At 46.0% G+C, this 17,905-nt stretch overlaps 1 protein-coding gene across 1 annotated transcript; it reads right to left on the minus strand.

Annotated features, from left to right (window-relative positions):
* Positions 1–21: 21 nt before the first annotated feature.
* Positions 22–16,351, minus strand: POLI (DNA polymerase iota). The gene is made up of 10 exons (XM_056849070.1): positions 16,255–16,351; positions 14,003–14,131; positions 12,268–12,432; positions 10,247–10,399; positions 8,443–8,679; positions 7,591–7,769; positions 5,985–6,076; positions 4,194–4,324; positions 2,961–3,160; positions 22–855 (listed from the first exon to the last, which is right to left on the minus strand). The coding sequence occupies exons 1-10, from the start codon at positions 16,349–16,351 to the stop codon at positions 22–24; spliced, it is 2,217 nt and encodes a 738-aa protein (XP_056705048.1).
* Positions 16,352–17,905: the final 1,554 nt, after the last annotated feature.

Raw genomic sequence — 17,905 nt, forward strand, 5'->3', positions numbered from 1 at the left:
CGCGCCAAATGTGCACCATAATCAGGCTGATTTAAAGTATCTTAATAAGCTATTTGACTGCCGGGTCGAAGGCTGGCCTCCTGGTTTTTTCATTTTGAACTTGGTGGGAGTCACCGCGGCACGCATTTTGGAAACCGGTTCCCGGCGCTCCCATTCCACCAGCAGTTCCTTTTGTATCTCGGCAGGCAGCTCGGAAAACGTTTTGGCATCCACGCTGGAAGGGAGGTCACGTTTTGACTCTCCTTCCCAACCTCTGTCACGGGGGCTCCTGTTGTCAGTTTGTTTCTGCAGCTCCGGGGGGCAGGCTTGGTGAAACCGAGGCTGAGCAGGAGACGAGCTTGTAAAAGCCATGCCCGTCGTCGTATGCTCGCTCACCAATGCATCTGCAACAACCTTCAGAGGCCCGCACTGTGCACCAAGGCACCTGGGAGTGGACCTGAGTGGGGCAGGTGGTGCCGCCCCATTGGGGGATACACTGTCAGATGACGCCAAAGAGAAAATGTTTTGATGGGTGCTCTCAGAACGCAGAGGAGCATGGCTCATTTGTTCTCGGGCCTTGTCCGACCGTTCTTCCCTTGAAGCAAAGAATGACTGACTCAAAACACTTGCTGCTGTACCGCTTTCCCCCCTTTGGCTAGAAATAATTTCTTCTTTAATTTCCCTCGGAAGCTGATTAAACACATCATAGTCAATGCCGGCAGGAAGCAGGAGATGTGGGAACTCGAGACCTCCGGTTTGGTCTGGGGTCTCTGGCGGCGTTTGTGTAATGCTTCTGTTTCTTTCTCCCAGTAAGATTCCACAGCTCCCCACTCGACCGTCTGGAGTTGCACGTTCTGCATCGACGTCTTCCGTTTTCTGCAACGCAACACAATCTTTCATATACAATCTCCGACGTTTTAAAGCAGGGGTGTCAGACTCATTTGTTACGAGGGCCGGATATGACATAATTGTCACTTGGTTGGGGTGGGCCACGCCTCACCAGCCCAGATCAGGACCGGGGTGGGGGTGGAATTGCCTCGGCTGGCTCACGGGCCGGATAAGAGCTCTCAAGGGACCGGATCTGGCCCGGGGGCCGTATGTTTGACACCCCTGTTTTAAAGAGTATCCTTCAATTTACTGAAAGCACCGCAAATTACTGATCCCTCACTACATTTACGGCATGTCCATATACACGGGCCTGTGGCACCATCTTAAAAATAAACCCACCCAAATTACTGTGTGGACATTTACCTATTTTTGTGTGTGTCCCCAGATCAAGGAACCAACTCACTTACAGTTTCCAAATGCTTCTGGTCACCTGGAGGAAATGTTTATTTACTAGAGGTGATCAGGCTTGTCTGCAGTGTGCTCCAGCATTTAGAAGTAATTATCAAAAGCAGATCAGACTATAAGCTGGAATCCCCCCCGGGAATCATGGGTATGGCGGGTAAATGACAGGTCAATTCCTTCCAAATCTTTCCCCACCATTTAGGGGGGGCCCGAGCAGACCATGTCTTTCATCTCCATGTTCCCCTTCCCCCCAGTACGGCTCTCAACAATAAAAGCAACGAGCATCAGGAGGGGGCCTAGGCAAAGGACTAGGATGGGGCCCCCAGAATCACTGCCACCCCCTTCTGAGGCTAAGCACAGAGTGGCCCTTACCCCATACAAGGTGGGTGGGAGACACCACTGCCACCGGAAGCCAGTTGCCCGAACCCCAGATGGGGCAGGTGGAAGCGGCGGCAGGAGCCTTCTCTTCCCCTTTGAGGGGGCAACGCTGTGAGCAGTTGCCCCTAACCCATCGTGTACCCAAAGCACTGTTGCCCATTGGCTAAGATCCACCCCTGGTAGCGGGTGAGGGACTCCGTTTTACTGCATATTGGATAGGCCCATTTTGCTGCCTTTACGAATCACTCACACAATAAGAACAGAGAACAACCTGGCGGGGGGAGACATGAAATTGCAAGATGGGGAGGGAGGAAGAGAACAGTTTGGAAATTCCACCCCAACCCTAATCTCTCTCCCTGGCCCTAGATTCTATAAACTCTCAGGCACTTAAGCAGTTGAATTCTTTCCCCCTTTCCCTTTAGCTGACTCTCAACAGATCTACATTCCCCGCCTCCGAGAACATATTCGGTACTCCTCAGAATGGGATTCTTTTTTAGGGGACGTCTGTCTTTTTCTTTCATTACTTGACAAAGCCATGGTTTACTGCATGCCTGGGGTATCCCCAAGTATGTAGAAATGACTCCCGTGTCTGTGAGCAGGCCTACTCTGCGGTTTTCACCACCTGCACAGGGTCCCGCTAGTTTGCTATTAGAGTCGTTATGACTGATACAATCCAGTAGGCCAGCTAAAGCTATAGCTGTGGTTTATTTAACCAGCACGGTTTTAAAAGTTAATTCAAAATTATGATGCTCACACCAAATAAAATATACTGCATATTCAAACAAAGCACGGGAAGAAAAAGGAGGCACTAAAAATGTGAACAGGGAGTTGGTTTTAGAAAAGACAGCACAGGAGGTCTAAAATATTGAAAACCACCGCAAAATAATGGTGAGTGTATCCAATTAGGATTGGAGAGATCTAGGTTCAAATCCCCACTTGGACATGAAGTTCGCTGGGTAACCTACTTCACAAGGTTGTAAGGATTTAAAAAAAGAGGAGGGGGAGCCCTGCTAGCCTAAGCTATTTGGAGGACATGCAGGATAAAAATGTGATGGATAGGAAAATTACATCCTAAAACGTGAGCTGTATATATCCTGCAAAGAGGGGAAAGAGTGAAGAACGCAGCATTGGTCACAGAATGCAGCTTTCATGAATTGAAGGTCTCATTTGTGAGCTGCCTCACATCCTCCAGAGAAACGGCACATTCGTTTTCTTAACAGAAGAAAGAAGAAAGCAGACTTTTCCAGTTAATTTTTCCAGCTAATTGAGGATGTGACAGGGTAGAGCTGACAATAAATTGGTTCCAAACTTACATGAACAAGTTTGCTGCAGTCGGAAGAAGACGGCCGAGTTAAATAAAATCCGATGGACTGCTTGGTGGAAGCAGGAGGGGCTTTCAGGTTGGAGAAGCAGACGTTCAGAAGGGTTATATGAAATGAAACTTTCACGTTTATCATCTTATGAAACAGTTTCATCGCTAAGGTGACCAGTTGACTCTGGACGCTGGTGTCACCTGAACATTTAAAGAAGAACATTTCAGTGACTCAAAGTCTACGGTATCAAATAAGATCTGAGCTATGCTTCCAACAGAGATCATCTTATTGTATTATGCTCGTGTTGAGGAAGCCTCTGATACTGATTGGTTGAGTTGCTGTGGCATCATGGAATTATGGAATTAAACAGGTCGAAGTCCAACTTCCGTGAGGGAAGAGACAGTCATCAGTAAGGCTGAATGGATCCCATTAAGCAAGGGAGCTAAGAAACAATGAACCCAAAGAGAAGTTGAACGAACGTTATGTAGCAGGAAATGCACAAGGAAGGAAGGCTAAATGGAAACAGGGAACTGAGAGACAGTGTGGTGTAGTGGTTAGTGGCAGACTAAGATCTGGGAGACAGGGCCATATCCCTGCTCAGAGATAAAGCTCACGGAGTAACCTTAGACCAATCACTACATCTCGGGGATGTTGTGAGAATGAAATGGAAAAGAAGACAGTCACCTATGTAAGTCGGCTTGAGTCCAACATACCTTGAGCACTGCCTACTCCCATATGAACCTACCCAACCACTGTGATCATCTTCAGAGGCTAGATGGGTAGTGATCTGACAAAGGGCCTTCTCTGTCGTGGCACCTCTCCCCCTCTATCGTAGTCTTATGCCAGTGAGAAAAGACTTAACTGTTTCGACTGGCGTTCCTTCACTGACCCGCCTTCCTGAGTATGCATTTTAACTGTGTTATGTTTAGTCAGTGTTTTTAATATTAGGTATTCTAAAAACTGGTTGGAATGTTGTTGATTGTATAAAAAAAAATGTTTTCAACTAAATAAATCTAGCTGCTCTGAGCTCCGTAAGGGAAAGCTGGGATAAAAATGTCAGTCGTGGCTTCTACCATCGCTGGAGCAGTGTGAGAGACTGGTACCTGATGCTTGCGGAAGGTTAAATGGGGGTTTATGATAGTTACTGCTTGCCCTGATTCCTTGCCATACTGAGAACTATCTGCTGTGCCCATTCATAGGGACAAAAATGGAGCCACCCTACAGAGCAATTACCTGTTCCGATTCTCTGGGCCACATGAGATGGAATTGGACATTGGCGGCTCTCCCGATTAAGCCATCGAGTGGTAGAAAACTGGCGAAGAGATAATCTTATTGTATGCGGCTTTCTTCCATCCTTGTGCAACCTAAAAGACAGAGAAGTGGAGAGGGGCTGATATGACACCAGTGTAGTGTAGTGGTTAAGAGCGGTGGTTTGGAGCAGTGGAGCCTGATCTGGAGAACTGGGTTTGATTCCCCTCCTCCACATGAGTGACGGAGGCTAATTTGGTGAACTGGGTTGATTTCCCCACTCCAACTCACGAAGCCAGCTGGGTGACCTTGGGCTAGTCACGCTCTCTCAGCCCCACCTACCTCACAGGGTGTCCATTGTGGAGACGGGAAGGGAAGGTGACTAAGCCGGTTTGATTCTCTCTTAAGTGGCAGAGAACGTAGGAATATGAAAACCAACTCTTCTTTTTATTTTGCAAATATCCCAGTTGCCTCAAGAAAGGAATTCTTTTCCCCGACAAAGAAAGCTAGCAAATGATTAGAAACACGTTGCACTTAAATACTACTGCAAAGTTTTAAAACATGCTTCATTTACTTGATAATTCATGTCATGATCCTGAAAAACGACAAGCCACTGTGATCAGCCAACACTGAGAGAGACATGGGGATAATACATGGAACTGAGACTGTGCATGTTCAGGTTACAGTCGAAAGGAAGAGAGAGAAGACTAATCTAAAAAGTACTTTCCCTATCACAAGTGGCCAGCTGATCTGGCATTATGTGTATAGAAGTATGAGGCACTGTTTCTCCAGGAGAGACCTGTAGAGATGTGTGACTTCAGGAAAAGCCATGTAGAGAAAGGGGAGAATAAGGCACAGAGAGAGAAGAAGAGCCAAAGGGCTGCTCCCAGATTAAGACAAAGAAGAAGAAGAGTTGGTTTTTATATGCCGATTTTCTCTACCTTTTAAGGCGAATCAAACCAGCTTACAATCACCTTCCCTTCCTCTCCTCACAACAGACACCTATTGAGGTAGGTGAGGCAGGGAGAGCTCTAAGAGAGCTGAGACTAGCCCAAGGTCACCCAGATGGCTTCATGTGTACGAGTGGGGAAACCAACCCAGTTCACCAGATTAGAGTCCGTTGCTCATGTGGAGGAGTGGGGAATCAAACCCAGTTCTCCAGATGAGAGTCCACTGCTCCAAACCACTACACATCCCATTCAAGCAGATAACACTTATACAAACTCAGAGTGATGCAGAAGAAGAGTTGGTTTTTATATGTTGACTTTCTCTACCACTTAAGGGAGAATCAAACCGGATTACCTTCCCTTCCCCTCCCCACAACATACCCCCTGTGAGGTAGGTAGGGCTGAGAGAGTGTGACTAGCCCAAGGTCACCCAGCTGGCTTCATGTATAGGAGTGGGGAAACAAATCCAGTTCACCAGATTAGCCTCCACTGCTCATGTGGAGGAGTGGGGAATCAAACATGGTTCTCCATATTAGAGTCCACCACTCCAAACCACTGCTCCTAACCACTACACCACGCTGTAGCACCCCCCACCCCAAACGTCCAAGTATGTTGTGCCACTAAATCCAACACAAACAGCTAAGGGAGAGGGGAAATCTGCAGCATTTAGATGAAAAAAATGCATGAGCGGTTTGGCAAAATAAGGTGAGAAAAATTAAACACACACACAGTTGCAGTGAGCTAGCATGACTTCAGTGCACGCTTAATGGCTCGTCTTCTGATCACAGGTGCGACTGAAGTCAGGCAAAAGAAGTACAGTGACAATCACCTGTCCAAAAGGCTAGCAATCAGCTCTCCAACTTTCTTCTTAACTCCTGCTTCCGAAGAGCATTTTTTAAAGGAATCTTCATCGCTTAGAGACTGCAAAATATGCAAACACCGAACCCCGTTATCATAATAAAAGGCACAACAAAATCCACAACTTGGAAATGAAGAAATGGTGTAAGGTGGCTACGAATCTGTGTATTTTAAAACACCTAGTCACCATTTCCCTGTTCTGTACTTTATGGAATCATCTGTAACATATTCCGCACTGAGCTGACTGCAAACCTCTTTTGTGATAAATCACCAGTCCTTATTTCAATGTGAGTACAATGCATTGCATTATAGTGGTAAGATACGCATGTGCGTAGAAAAAATCCCAGCCAGTGTGAGAACCAGCACGTGCGCATACACACAAACACACTCACACCCTGCATCTAGATTCTGGACAATGGGACCTCAGCCATTCACTGTCAGGGATGGAGGGCAGGATTTGCACTCACAAGACATTCTCATAAGTGCAATGTTTTACTTCCCCCCTATAATAGTGAAACACCATTCAGTTTTACAGGAGAAGAAAGTTTAAAAAAAGGTTGCATTTGGGGACTCGGAGTCTGGGGTGGGAGTTTATTACCGGCCACGGTTGATCACATTTCAAGGTGACAAAGGGTTAGGAATCAGCTTATAGATATTGTCTCTTACCTTAATAAATTCTACCTAACCAGTGTTAGCTTGCTTTCTGTTCCCCAAGGAGTTCAGGGTGGCTTATGTGACTCTCAGCTTTCCCATTTTAACTTCACAACAACATTATGAGGTCAGTTAGGATATGACCTACATAAAATCACCCATTGAGTCTCATAGTAAAATGGGGATAAGAACCTGGGTCTCTCCAATCCTAGTCCAACACACTAGCCGATTAGGGCTGCCAAGCCCCTTGGTGGGGTGGGGTACTCCATCTGCCACTCTCATGGCCCAAAGCAGCAATGGAAGAAGAGCTGGTTTTTATATGCTGACTTTCTCTACCACTTAAGGAAGAATCAAACCGGCTTACAATCACCTTCCCTTCCCCTCCCCACAACAGACACCCTGTGAGGTCGGTGGGGCTGAGAGAGCTCTAAGAGAACTGTGACTACCCCAAGGTCACCCAGCTGGCTTTATGTGTAGGAGTGGAGAACCAACCTGGTTCACCAGATTAGCTTTTGCCACTCATGTGGAGAAGTGGGGAAATCAAACCTGGTTCTCCAGATCAGAGTCCACTGCTCCAAACCACCGCTCTTAACCACTACACCACACTGACTCTTTTAAAATTTATTTATTTTTTAAAAACTGCAATGCCGGCTGCGGTGTCACATCACTTACGGTAAAAAAAAAGAAAAGGATGTAACACAGGTAGCTCTAGGAATGACTGAAAACTCTATGGTTTACCACAGACTTTGCAGAGATTCCTAGAGCTACCTATATTACTTCTAGTATTTTTACCGGAAGTGACATGATGTTGCAACTGGCACCATGTCTCCCTCCATATCCCTGTCGACAGCCCTCCCTGGCACCCTTATATCTGCGACACTTCCTGGCACCCTTATAGCTGTTACACCACACTGTCACATGCATACCTGAGGAGGCCCTGATGGGGTAACTGGAGCATCATCTTCTCCACGACTCACTTTCTGTAGATGCCGTGCAGCTGAAACACCCAGCTCTCTCTCTAGTACTGCAGCTGGACACACCTGGAGATCGCAAATGGTGGTAAGTCCTAGCGCTGCAAGGCGTTGTGCGGTTTTAAACCCAATACCTGTACAAGAAAAAAATAATCTGCTACAACCATAGTACCAAAATGAGATGCACCTGAGTACTCCTAATATTTAAGTCAATTTAAATGGCATTAATGTTTCCTTTGAAATATGGTGTTGGAGGAGACGGTTACGGATACTGTGGACTGTCAAAAAAACAAATCTGGGTTCTAGATGAAATCAAGCCTGAACTGACCCTAGAAGCTAAAACGACTAAACTGAGGCTATCATATTTTGGTCACATCATGAGACGACAAGAGTCACTGGAAAAGACAGTCATGCTAGGAAAAGTTGAGGGCAGCAGGAAAAGAGGAAGACCCAATGAGAGATAGATTGACTCTATAAAGGAAGCCACAGCCCTCAATTTGCAAGACCTGAGCAAGGATGTCAAAGATAGGACATTTTGGATGACTTTGATTCATAGGGTCGCCATGAGCCGGAAGCAACTTGACGGCACTTAACACACACAGTGTTTCAGAGGACCAGAAGCGCTATAACTCCCTTGTTGTACCTAGTGTTGCTCTTGGTCACGCTGGAGTGTGACAGAATTATGACAGACAGGTAAAATGGGGATCCACTAAACACTATGTGTGGGGGGAGAAGATTCTCATTCTCCTTCACCCAAAATGGCCCTTCTGTCACAGATATGCAAAATAGGTAGAGGAATCTTCATACCAGGCAGTTTCCTTATGTGGTCAAGGCGAGCAATCAAATCCTGCCGGCTCTCGGGTAACAGGACAGTCTGCTGATTTGGTCTGAAGGTCCCAGATACCAGCTTGGCCAGCAGTTTATTAGAAGCAATGCCGGCACAACCCGTAAGGCCCAGCCTGGCATGCACGGATTCTCTCATCTCAGCCGCTATCTGAGATCCAGCTGCAAACCTTACATGTGCCAGATCGTGTAGATTGACAGCTGCAAGGCAGAAAGGGGAAAGAAAGAAGAACTGGGTTAAGAGGGAGGCACCCCCCCCCCCATTCAGCACGCGAGACTCGTCATATTTAAATGTAGAGATTTTCAAAAATTCTCCTAACTACAGTTCCTTTCCCACATGGCTTTTGTCCATGCAAGTCCCATGATCCCCAGCGTAGCCATTCTGGGCGGTCAGGAGGGTCCCCTCTTCACCAGCAGGAAAAGCTGGTCAGATCCAACACACAGTAATGCAAGATGTTTGATCCAACCCAGAGAGAGCCAGCGTAGTGTGGTGGTTAGGAGTGGTGGACTTTAATCTGGAGACCCGGGTTTGATTCCCCGCTCCTCCACAGGAGCGGCGGACTCTAATCTGGTGAACCGGGTTGGTTTCCCCACTCCTCCACATGAAGCCAGCTGGGTGACCTTGGGCTAGTCACAGTTCTCTCAGAACTCTCTCAGGCCCACCTACCTCACAAGGTGTCTGTTGCGGGGAGAGGAAGGGAAGGAGATTGTAAGCCGGTTTGATTCTTCTTAAAAAATAGATAAAGTCGTTATATAAAAACCTTCGCTTCTTCTTCTAATGCAGGACTGAGGAACTGAGGAACTATCTACCCTGTTTCCTAGTCATTCCCTTTTCCCTGAAGAATTGTAGATAGGGAAGGAGGTGAAACACAAATTTCCAGCTGAAATACAGTTCCCAGGATTCTTTGTGGGAAGCCACGAAAATTGAAATGGGACACAACTAGTACGGGTTTAGGGTACAGACATGCCATAAGAATTATATCAGCATGGAGTAGCACTAAGGATCGTTGGACTTGGGTGGCCTGGGTTCAAATCCTCCCTGATATGAAGCTTAGACCAATCACACACTCTCAGCTTAATTTTCCTCAAAGTGTTGCTGAGATAACGTAGGAATGGGACAACTGCGCATGCTACCCTGAGCATCTCAGAGGATGGGCAGGACAGAAAAGCACACAGACAGGCAGATTTCCTCAAGAGACCCCAGGACACATGAACACATGAAGCTGCCTTATACTGAATCAGGCCCTTGGTCCATCAAAGTCAGTATTGTCTACTCAGACCGGCAGCGGCTCTCCAGGGTCTCAGGCAGAGGTCTTTCACATCACCTACCTGCCTAGTCCCTTTAACTGGAGATGCCGGGGATTGAACCTGGGACCTTCTGTGTGCCAAGCAGATGCTCTGCCACTGAGCCACAGCCCTTCACATAACAAGCTGCGGCTCCATCGGTGCCGGTGTGTCTTAGTCCAATTTACTGCTCTCCTTGGTACATATCTGTTTGCATCATCCTTACGTGTACCAACTTAGGCTAAAATGGATTATACCATGTTTTAACAAATGGTCCGTATTTTCTCGAGCAACTTTGAAACAAAAGGTTCAGTTCCTCTTGGAGGACTCTGACCCTCAGTGTACTTTTTTTGCTCGTTTTTTTGAAGGCTGCAGAAAAGAGTCGAAGAGAAGCGTTTTCAGAGATGGGGCTTATTTAGGTTTTACAGTTTTATTGCTCAAGACCTAACAGGGGGAAACACAGAAAGAAGAAAGTCCAACTTACTCTGATTGCCGTATACGTGACCGGAGATAGAGATTTGAGAAAAAGCATCCCTTCTCCACTCTTCCACCCTCTTCTCCACCATCTCAGTGACGTCCATGAAGTTTTCATCCAATCCAAGCCTTTCCACCAGCAGTGTAAATTCTTCCAGTAGTGCTACAGATTAAAAACAAAGCAAAAACACAAGCGTAACACAGAGTTAGTAGGGTAACTTCAGGGGAAAGATCTGAAACACATGAGATCTCCATAAGAAGAAAACCTAAGATTTTCTGTACGGTATAAGATTTGTAAGAGATCAATATTGCACATGATCCCATGAAACTGCCTTAAAGTGAGCCAGAATGAAGGTTGGCAGAACAGCATGAAGAAAGAAGGTCTCGGCCCTAAGCCTTTCCAACAGCCCTGGACAATCCAGAGGAGGGAAGGGGCTGTAGCTCAGTGACAGAGCATCTGCTTGGCAAACAGAAGGTCCCAGGTTCAGTCCCCGGCATCTCCAGTTAAAAGGATCAGGTAGCAGGCCTGAAAGACCTCAGACTGAGACCACTGAAAACTGCTGCCACTCTGAGTAGACGATTCTGAGCTTATTTATTTAAATCATTTTTATGCTGCCTTACCACCCATTTCGGGGTCCACAAGGCAGCAAACATAAAAACAATGAAACATGTAAACAATTAAAAATAGTTAAAATTACAAAATTCAACTATAAAGACATAAACAAACAGCACGTAAAAAGGAAGGCAAATAACCATTATCAGGGATATGCCAGATGAAATGGTACTCACCTGCAAGCGAAAAACACCATTAGAGGGAGACAGATGAATCTCCCTGGGGAAGGAGTTCCAAAGTTTTGGTGCCATGACGGAGAAGGCCCTTTCTCCGGTCGCCACTTGTCTAGACTCAGATGGCAGGGGCAACCAAAGAAGGGCCTCCAAGGATGACCGGAGTGCGTGGGTAGGTAAGTATGGGGGAGGAGGCAACCCTTAAGGTGCAATGGTCTCAGGCTGAACCGGGCTTTAAAGGTCAATACCAGCACCCTGGATTGAGCCTGGAAGCCAGTGTAAGAAGAACAAGACTGGAGTGATACGGTCCCTATGACCCAGTCAACACTGCAGCATTCTGTACCAACTGGAGCTTCTGGACAGTCTTCAAGAGCAGCCCCAGGTAAAGCACATTGCAGTAATCTAATCTAGATGTTACCAGGGCATGCACTGCAGTGGCAAGATCTTTTCTGCCCAGGAAGGGCCACAGCTGGCTCACCCGCCGACACTGGTGAAAGGCAACCCTGGCCACCACTGCTATCTGTTTATCCACTGCTACCCAAGATCACCCACCAAGCAAGGTGCAGAAAAGAGCAACCAAAATGATCAGGGGACTAGAGCAACTGCCCTATGAGGATTGGTTAAAACACTTAGGGCTGTTTAGCTTGGAAAGAAGGCAGTTAAGGGGAAACATGATAGAGGTCTATAAAATTATGCATGGTATGGGGAGAGCGGACAGGGAGAGGCTTTTCTCCCTCTCTCAAATTACTACAACGTGGGGTCATCTGTTGAAGCTGGAGGGTGAGAGATTCAAAACAGATAAAAGGAAGTATTTCTTCACACAATGCATTGTTAAATTGTGGAACTGCCTGCCCCAGGATGTGGTGATGGCTGCCAACTTGGAAGGCTTTAAGGGTGTGTGTGGACATGTTCATGGAGGAGAGGACTATTCATGGCTGCTAGTAAAAGTTGATACCAGTCATGATGCATACCTATTCTCTCCAGGATCAGAAGAGCATGCCTGTTGTATCAGGTGCTTTGGAACACAGGCAGGACAATGCTGCTGCAGTTGTCTTGTTTGTGGACTTCCTATAGGCACCTATGTGAACTGACTGCTGGACTTGATGGACCCTGGTCTGATCTAGCATGGCCTTTCTTATGTTCCACAGCAGTGGGGATTTAAACCTGGGTCTCCCAGATGCTAGTCACTAACATTCTGACTGCTACACCCCACGGGATCTCTTCCACAAAGAAGAGAAGCAATACCTGTAACCTTGTAAGACATTTCTCTGTATTTTGTCAGGTCTTCTCCACTAACCAGCACCAGTTCTGGACACTTTTCTTTGGCTTCTTTGACAGTCGTGGTTTTCTTTACACCGAGTTCCCTGGCTTCATAATTACAGGTGATGAGCAGGTTTTTCTGACGCACACCTGAGTGAGAGAATTACACATTTGTGATTTTCAGCATATCAAACAATCTGCAAATAAATCCCAAGCTCTGGTTTGTTTTTGTTCCCACCCTCCTTTCCTAAAAAGCCAAAGCACTACAATTCAAACTCTCAACATAGCCAAGGTTAGCATTTTGGGCAAGCAGTAACATAATAACGTATTGCAAGAAAGTCACTGTAGCATACTTATAAAGTGTTTAAGTAAAGGTTATTAAATGCCAGCTTCCATCAACCTTTGAGCACTCACAAAACATTTCTTTGGGAAAGTGGTAAAATTTCAGCTGATGAAAGGGAGTCTGTGCGGGTTGTATTTGAAGTTAAAATACATTTACAATCAACGAGGACTGACAAATGTGTATTGTGATCTTGTATCACTGCACGTAAACTCTCCAGAACATTTCACAGAACCTCAGAATTGGTCAATTGCACCAACATAACTACACAGTGCTAGTTTCTGTATAGACCTTACAGTGCACAGGCCAGCCAAATAAGAACAGGAAAAGGGAAGATGATAGTCCGGTCATAACATGACATATAGGATTTTTTTTAAAGCGCAAATATGGAAAATTGCACTAAGAATAATAATTGTGTGCTATGGCGACCCCATAGGGTTTTTAAGGCAAGAGACGAGCAGAGGTGGTTTCCCACTGCCTCCCTTTGCAAAACCAACACTAGTCTTCCTTGGTGGTCTCCCATCCAAAGCCTAACTATGGGCAACCCTGCTTAAGCTTCCAAGCACTAACGATTGATGACATTATAGATTGGATATATTATTTTCAAGAGTTATATTCATATGAGGAGGGAAGATGGCATGGTAGAACCCGACCTCGTCAGAACTTGGAAGCTAAGTAGGGTAGGTACTTGGAAGGGAGACCACCAAGAAAGCCTCTGCAGAGGAAGGCAATGGCAAACCACCTCTGCTCCTCTCTTGCTGGGGTCACAATAAGTCAGCTATGACTTGACAGCGCTTTAAACACACACACATGTTCATATGGACTTATTTTTTGATACCTGGTAACTATTTCTAGAAACTTAGAACATAAGAAAGGCCCTGCTGGATCAGGCCGAGGCCCATCAAGTCCAGCAGTCTGCTCACACAGTGGCCAACCAGGTGCCCCTAGGAAGCCACAAACAGCACACATTATGTGTAGATCTGCCACCACTGTTATATCTTTGTCTTTATGTATATCTTTTTTTTCTTTTTTTTACAAAAGATATTTAGTTGCTGGGTTTTAAATTTCCCCACCCCCCTTGTTCTTTTTTCTGGTTTTTTGAAAGAAAGAAATTTTTAAAAGCTCTAACAAGAGAGAGAGAGAGAATGAGAGAGAATAAGAATGAGAGAAAACACATGCGAATCCAGCTATTCAGGCTGCTCATATTGCACTAGAAGTGGTTACAAAACTTAAAGGGAACTCAGAGCAACATATTTTACCACCTGTAAGTAACAGCAATGGAGCAAACTACTCAGAGGGGAAAACAGGGTAAGTAACAACACATCCACACTTTCATTATTCATGTAACTTCAAAAACATTCAGCAATCAAATAAGATTACCTAAAGGCTTGCCTCTTAATTCAGGACTACAGATAGTTTCAACCTGTGCATAAAAACAATCCAGGTCCAAGTGCACAATGACGCGATGCTGCAGAGTGCTTCCAGAACTCACCACGTTGCCATGACCGGCTGTAAAGAAAGGCCAGAGCTCAGTGGGTTCATCTTCACCATATCCACATGGATATTCTATGCTCTCTTAGCTTCCCAACTGGAACACTTTTTAACACATCTACCTGATGACATCGCCTTTCCAGGTTTTCCTCTGCTTTCCTCCAATCTCTCCCAACCCTGCTTTGGCATAATCTTTTTTGAAAGAGTCACAGCCCAAGCGCCTTTGGATGGGAAGGAGTTCATTTCTCAAAGCGCAATTTGTCCCCCACCAGTCCCGCAGTCGCCTTTTTGGGAGGGGCCGTGGCTCAGTGACAGAGCATCTGCTTGGCATGCAGGAGGTCCCAGGCTCAATCCCCGGCATCTCCAGTTAAAGGGAATAGGCAAGGAGGTTGTGTGAAAGACCTCTGCCTGAGAGCATGGAGAGCTGCTGCCGGCCTGAGTAGACAAGATTGACTTTGATGGACAATACTGTCTTTGATGGACCAAGGGTCGGATTCAGTATAAGGCAGCTTCATGTGTTCAACCCATTAGTTCTGGTCCAACAGAAAACAACTGGGCACCATCCTCTATATAAAAGCCCTTCAAGTACTTGAAGATGGTAATCATATATAACCCAGCAAGAGTGAAGGTGGGGGTGCCCCTGAAGCAAGCAGAAGATTCACCATCAACCACAATGTTTGTTGGGGGGGGGGAAGGGATGAAAAGTTCGGTAGTGAAGGATCCTCATCACCTTTAATTTGTGGGAGGGGGCCAGTTCCTCTTTCCCTTGCCCAGGAAACCCATCCGGATTTGGGAAACGCTGTGGTTTTATTCTAATTTGCCTACCCTACATGGGACCGTTATTCCGCTTCAGCATCACTGGAGAGAAGTACCACTTTCACACACAGCCTGAATAATGCGCTTTCAATCCACTTTAATGATCGAGAGACACTGTCCTTCAGTGTTACTCCTCTGAAGATGCCTGCCACAGCTGCTGGCGAAACATCAGGAAAGAAAATATTAAGACCACGGTTACACAGCCCGGATAACCTACAAGAACCATTTTAATGATCGTTTGCAAGTGGATTTTGCCGTTTCACACAGTGGCCATTGATGCATGGGAGGTTGTGCCTTGGATGTGCTGTTCTGTAGATGCACATGCATCTAGAACAGTGGTTCCCAACCTTTTTTTGACCAGGGACCACTAGGACCTTTTTGTTCGGTGCAGGGACCCCAAGGTTCAAAATAAAAATTCCGAGAATTTGAAAATAAACTTTAATCATAACTGTTAGGTAAACAAAAATATTTTCTGGTAGGGTATGAGCTTTCGTGAGCCACAGCTCACTACTTCAGATATCTTCAGGTATCTGAAGAAGTGAGCTGTGGCTCCCAAAAGCTCACACCCTACCAAAAATATTGTTGCTAGTCTTGAAGGTGCTACTGGACTCTTGCCCTTTTCTACTACTGCAGAAAGATTAACACGGCTACCCACTGTGAATTATCTTGTTAGGTAAACGTTAAACTTAGAATAATATTTGAATATATATTTTTATAATAGAGAACTTTTAATTGAAAATATTAATTTATTATGGGTTTAAAACTTTGTTTCGCGGACCCCTGGTTTGGTTCTCGTGGACCCCTGGGGGTCCATGGACCCCTGGTTGGGAACCAGTGATCTAGAAAGGAGCAAATCCAAGGCAAAACCTCCCATGCATCAATGGCCAGGGTAAAACCCCGCTGCAAAGTGCATTGACAGTGGATGGAAAGTGCATTATGCAGGGTGTGCGAAAGCGCCTAAGGTTAAAAAGGATTGTTGGTGTGTGTGTGTGTGTGGGGGGGGGAGAGATCCGAGACGTCCTGGGCTGGGCTCCCAATGCAAAACTATTTGCACGCACCAGTAGGCTCGTTTGTGCAAGAGTAGCACGCCCTTACTACTGGGCGGTTGTTTTTTCCCCGGGAGGGGGGAGGGCGCACACCAAGGCGCAAGGGACCCCGAGCTCCAAACCAGCTCCAGAAGTCTGGCTTCGTGGGGAGCGATCCCGTCCCCCACCCCTTGCACCCATAAGGGGCGGGATCGCCCCCCACCCCAAGCGCCCGGCGGCCAAGCGGTTTCCAACCCCCCCCCCGTCACTCTCCGCGCAAGCCAGAGCCGCTGCGTTTACACGAGCCTCTCCCCAGTCCGCCGCAGGGCGCCGGGAGCCGCCAATCCGGTTCCTCCGCCTCCTCCTCCTCCTCTTCTCCTCCTCCGGAGCTCTCCATCTCACGCCGCTTCTGCGCGGACGGGAATCCGGCGCCGCCTCCCTGCAGGGGCGGCCCAGCTGGGCGGTGACCGGCCGGCCTGCCAAGGCGGAGTTAGAGAGAAGGATCCCTTCCTTCCCATCGCGCTTCTCTTGTCAGGGTATGCAACCCTAAAGGAAATCATACTATTACAAATATTCACTACTGTGATTTCAACATAACCATCAAGGTGTATACAAGTGTATATCATGTATACAAGTGTACATCAATGTGTATATCAATGCGTGTACAACGTGGGTACCAACTTTTCACATTCAATTAACCTGGCTTGGGTTATAAATTCAGTTCACGGTGATCCAGGAATCAGAAAACGCAGGGTTACCAAGTAACACAAATTACCAACTTTTCACATCCAATTAACCTGTGTTGGGTTATAAATTCAGTTCACGGTGATCCTGGAATCAGAAAACGCAGTGTTACCAAGTAACGCAAGTTACCAACTTTTCACATCCAATTAACCTGCCTTGGGTTATAAATTCAGTTCACGGTGATCCTGGAATCAGAAAACGCAGTGTTACCAAGTAACACAAGTTACCAACTTTTCACATCCAATTAACCTATCTTGGGTTATAAATTCGGTTCACGGTGATCCTGGAATCAGAAAACGCAGTGTTACCAAGTAACGCAAGTTACCAACTTTTCACATTCAATTAACCTGTCTTGGGTTATAAATTCAGTTCACGGTGATCCTGGAATCAGAAAACACTGTGTGAATTGAATTTATAACCCAAGATAGGTTAATTGAATGTGAAAAGTTGGTAACTTGTGTTACTTGGTAACACTGCGTTTTCTGATTCCAGGATCACCGTGAACTGAATTTATAACCCAAGATAGGTTAATTGAATGTGAAAAGTTGGTAACTTGTTGGTTCTTGTAGGTTATCCGGGCTGTGTAACCGTGGTCTTGGAATTTTCTTTCCTGACGTTTCGCCAGCAACTGTGGCAGGCATCTTCAGAGGAGTCACACTGAAGGACAGTGTCTCACAGTTGCTGGCGAAACGTCAGGAAAGAAAATTCCAAGACCCGGATATACCTACACAGCCCGGATAACCTACAAGAACCAATGAACTCTGACCGTGAAAGCCTTCGACAATATTTTGGTAACTTGTGTTACTTGGTAACACTGTGTTTTCTGATTCCAGGATCACCGTGAACTGAATTTATAACCCAAGACAGGTTAATTGAATGTGAAAAGTTGGTAACTTGCGTTACTTGGTAACACTGTGTTTTCTGATTCCAGAAAAGTTGGTAACTTGTATACACATTGATGGTTATGTTGAAATTACAGTAGTGAATATTTGTAATTATCAGTGGCTGTGTACTGAGTATTATTTCCTTTAGGATTGCATACCTTATATCAGTACACATCGTGTTTATTGTCTCTTTTCAGGGTGACAGGGTCTCTAAGGGCTAGCCTAATCTGGGTTAGTTAACCCAGATCTCGCGCAATTATGTAATGCCTGAAATCGTTATATGTTATTGAAAATGCATTCTTTCACTGAAGAAATGTATTCAT

The sequence above is a fragment of the Euleptes europaea genome, chromosome 4 (assembly GCF_029931775.1).
Source record: "Euleptes europaea isolate rEulEur1 chromosome 4, rEulEur1.hap1, whole genome shotgun sequence".
NCBI classification, from domain to species: Eukaryota; Metazoa; Chordata; class Lepidosauria; order Squamata; family Sphaerodactylidae; genus Euleptes; species Euleptes europaea.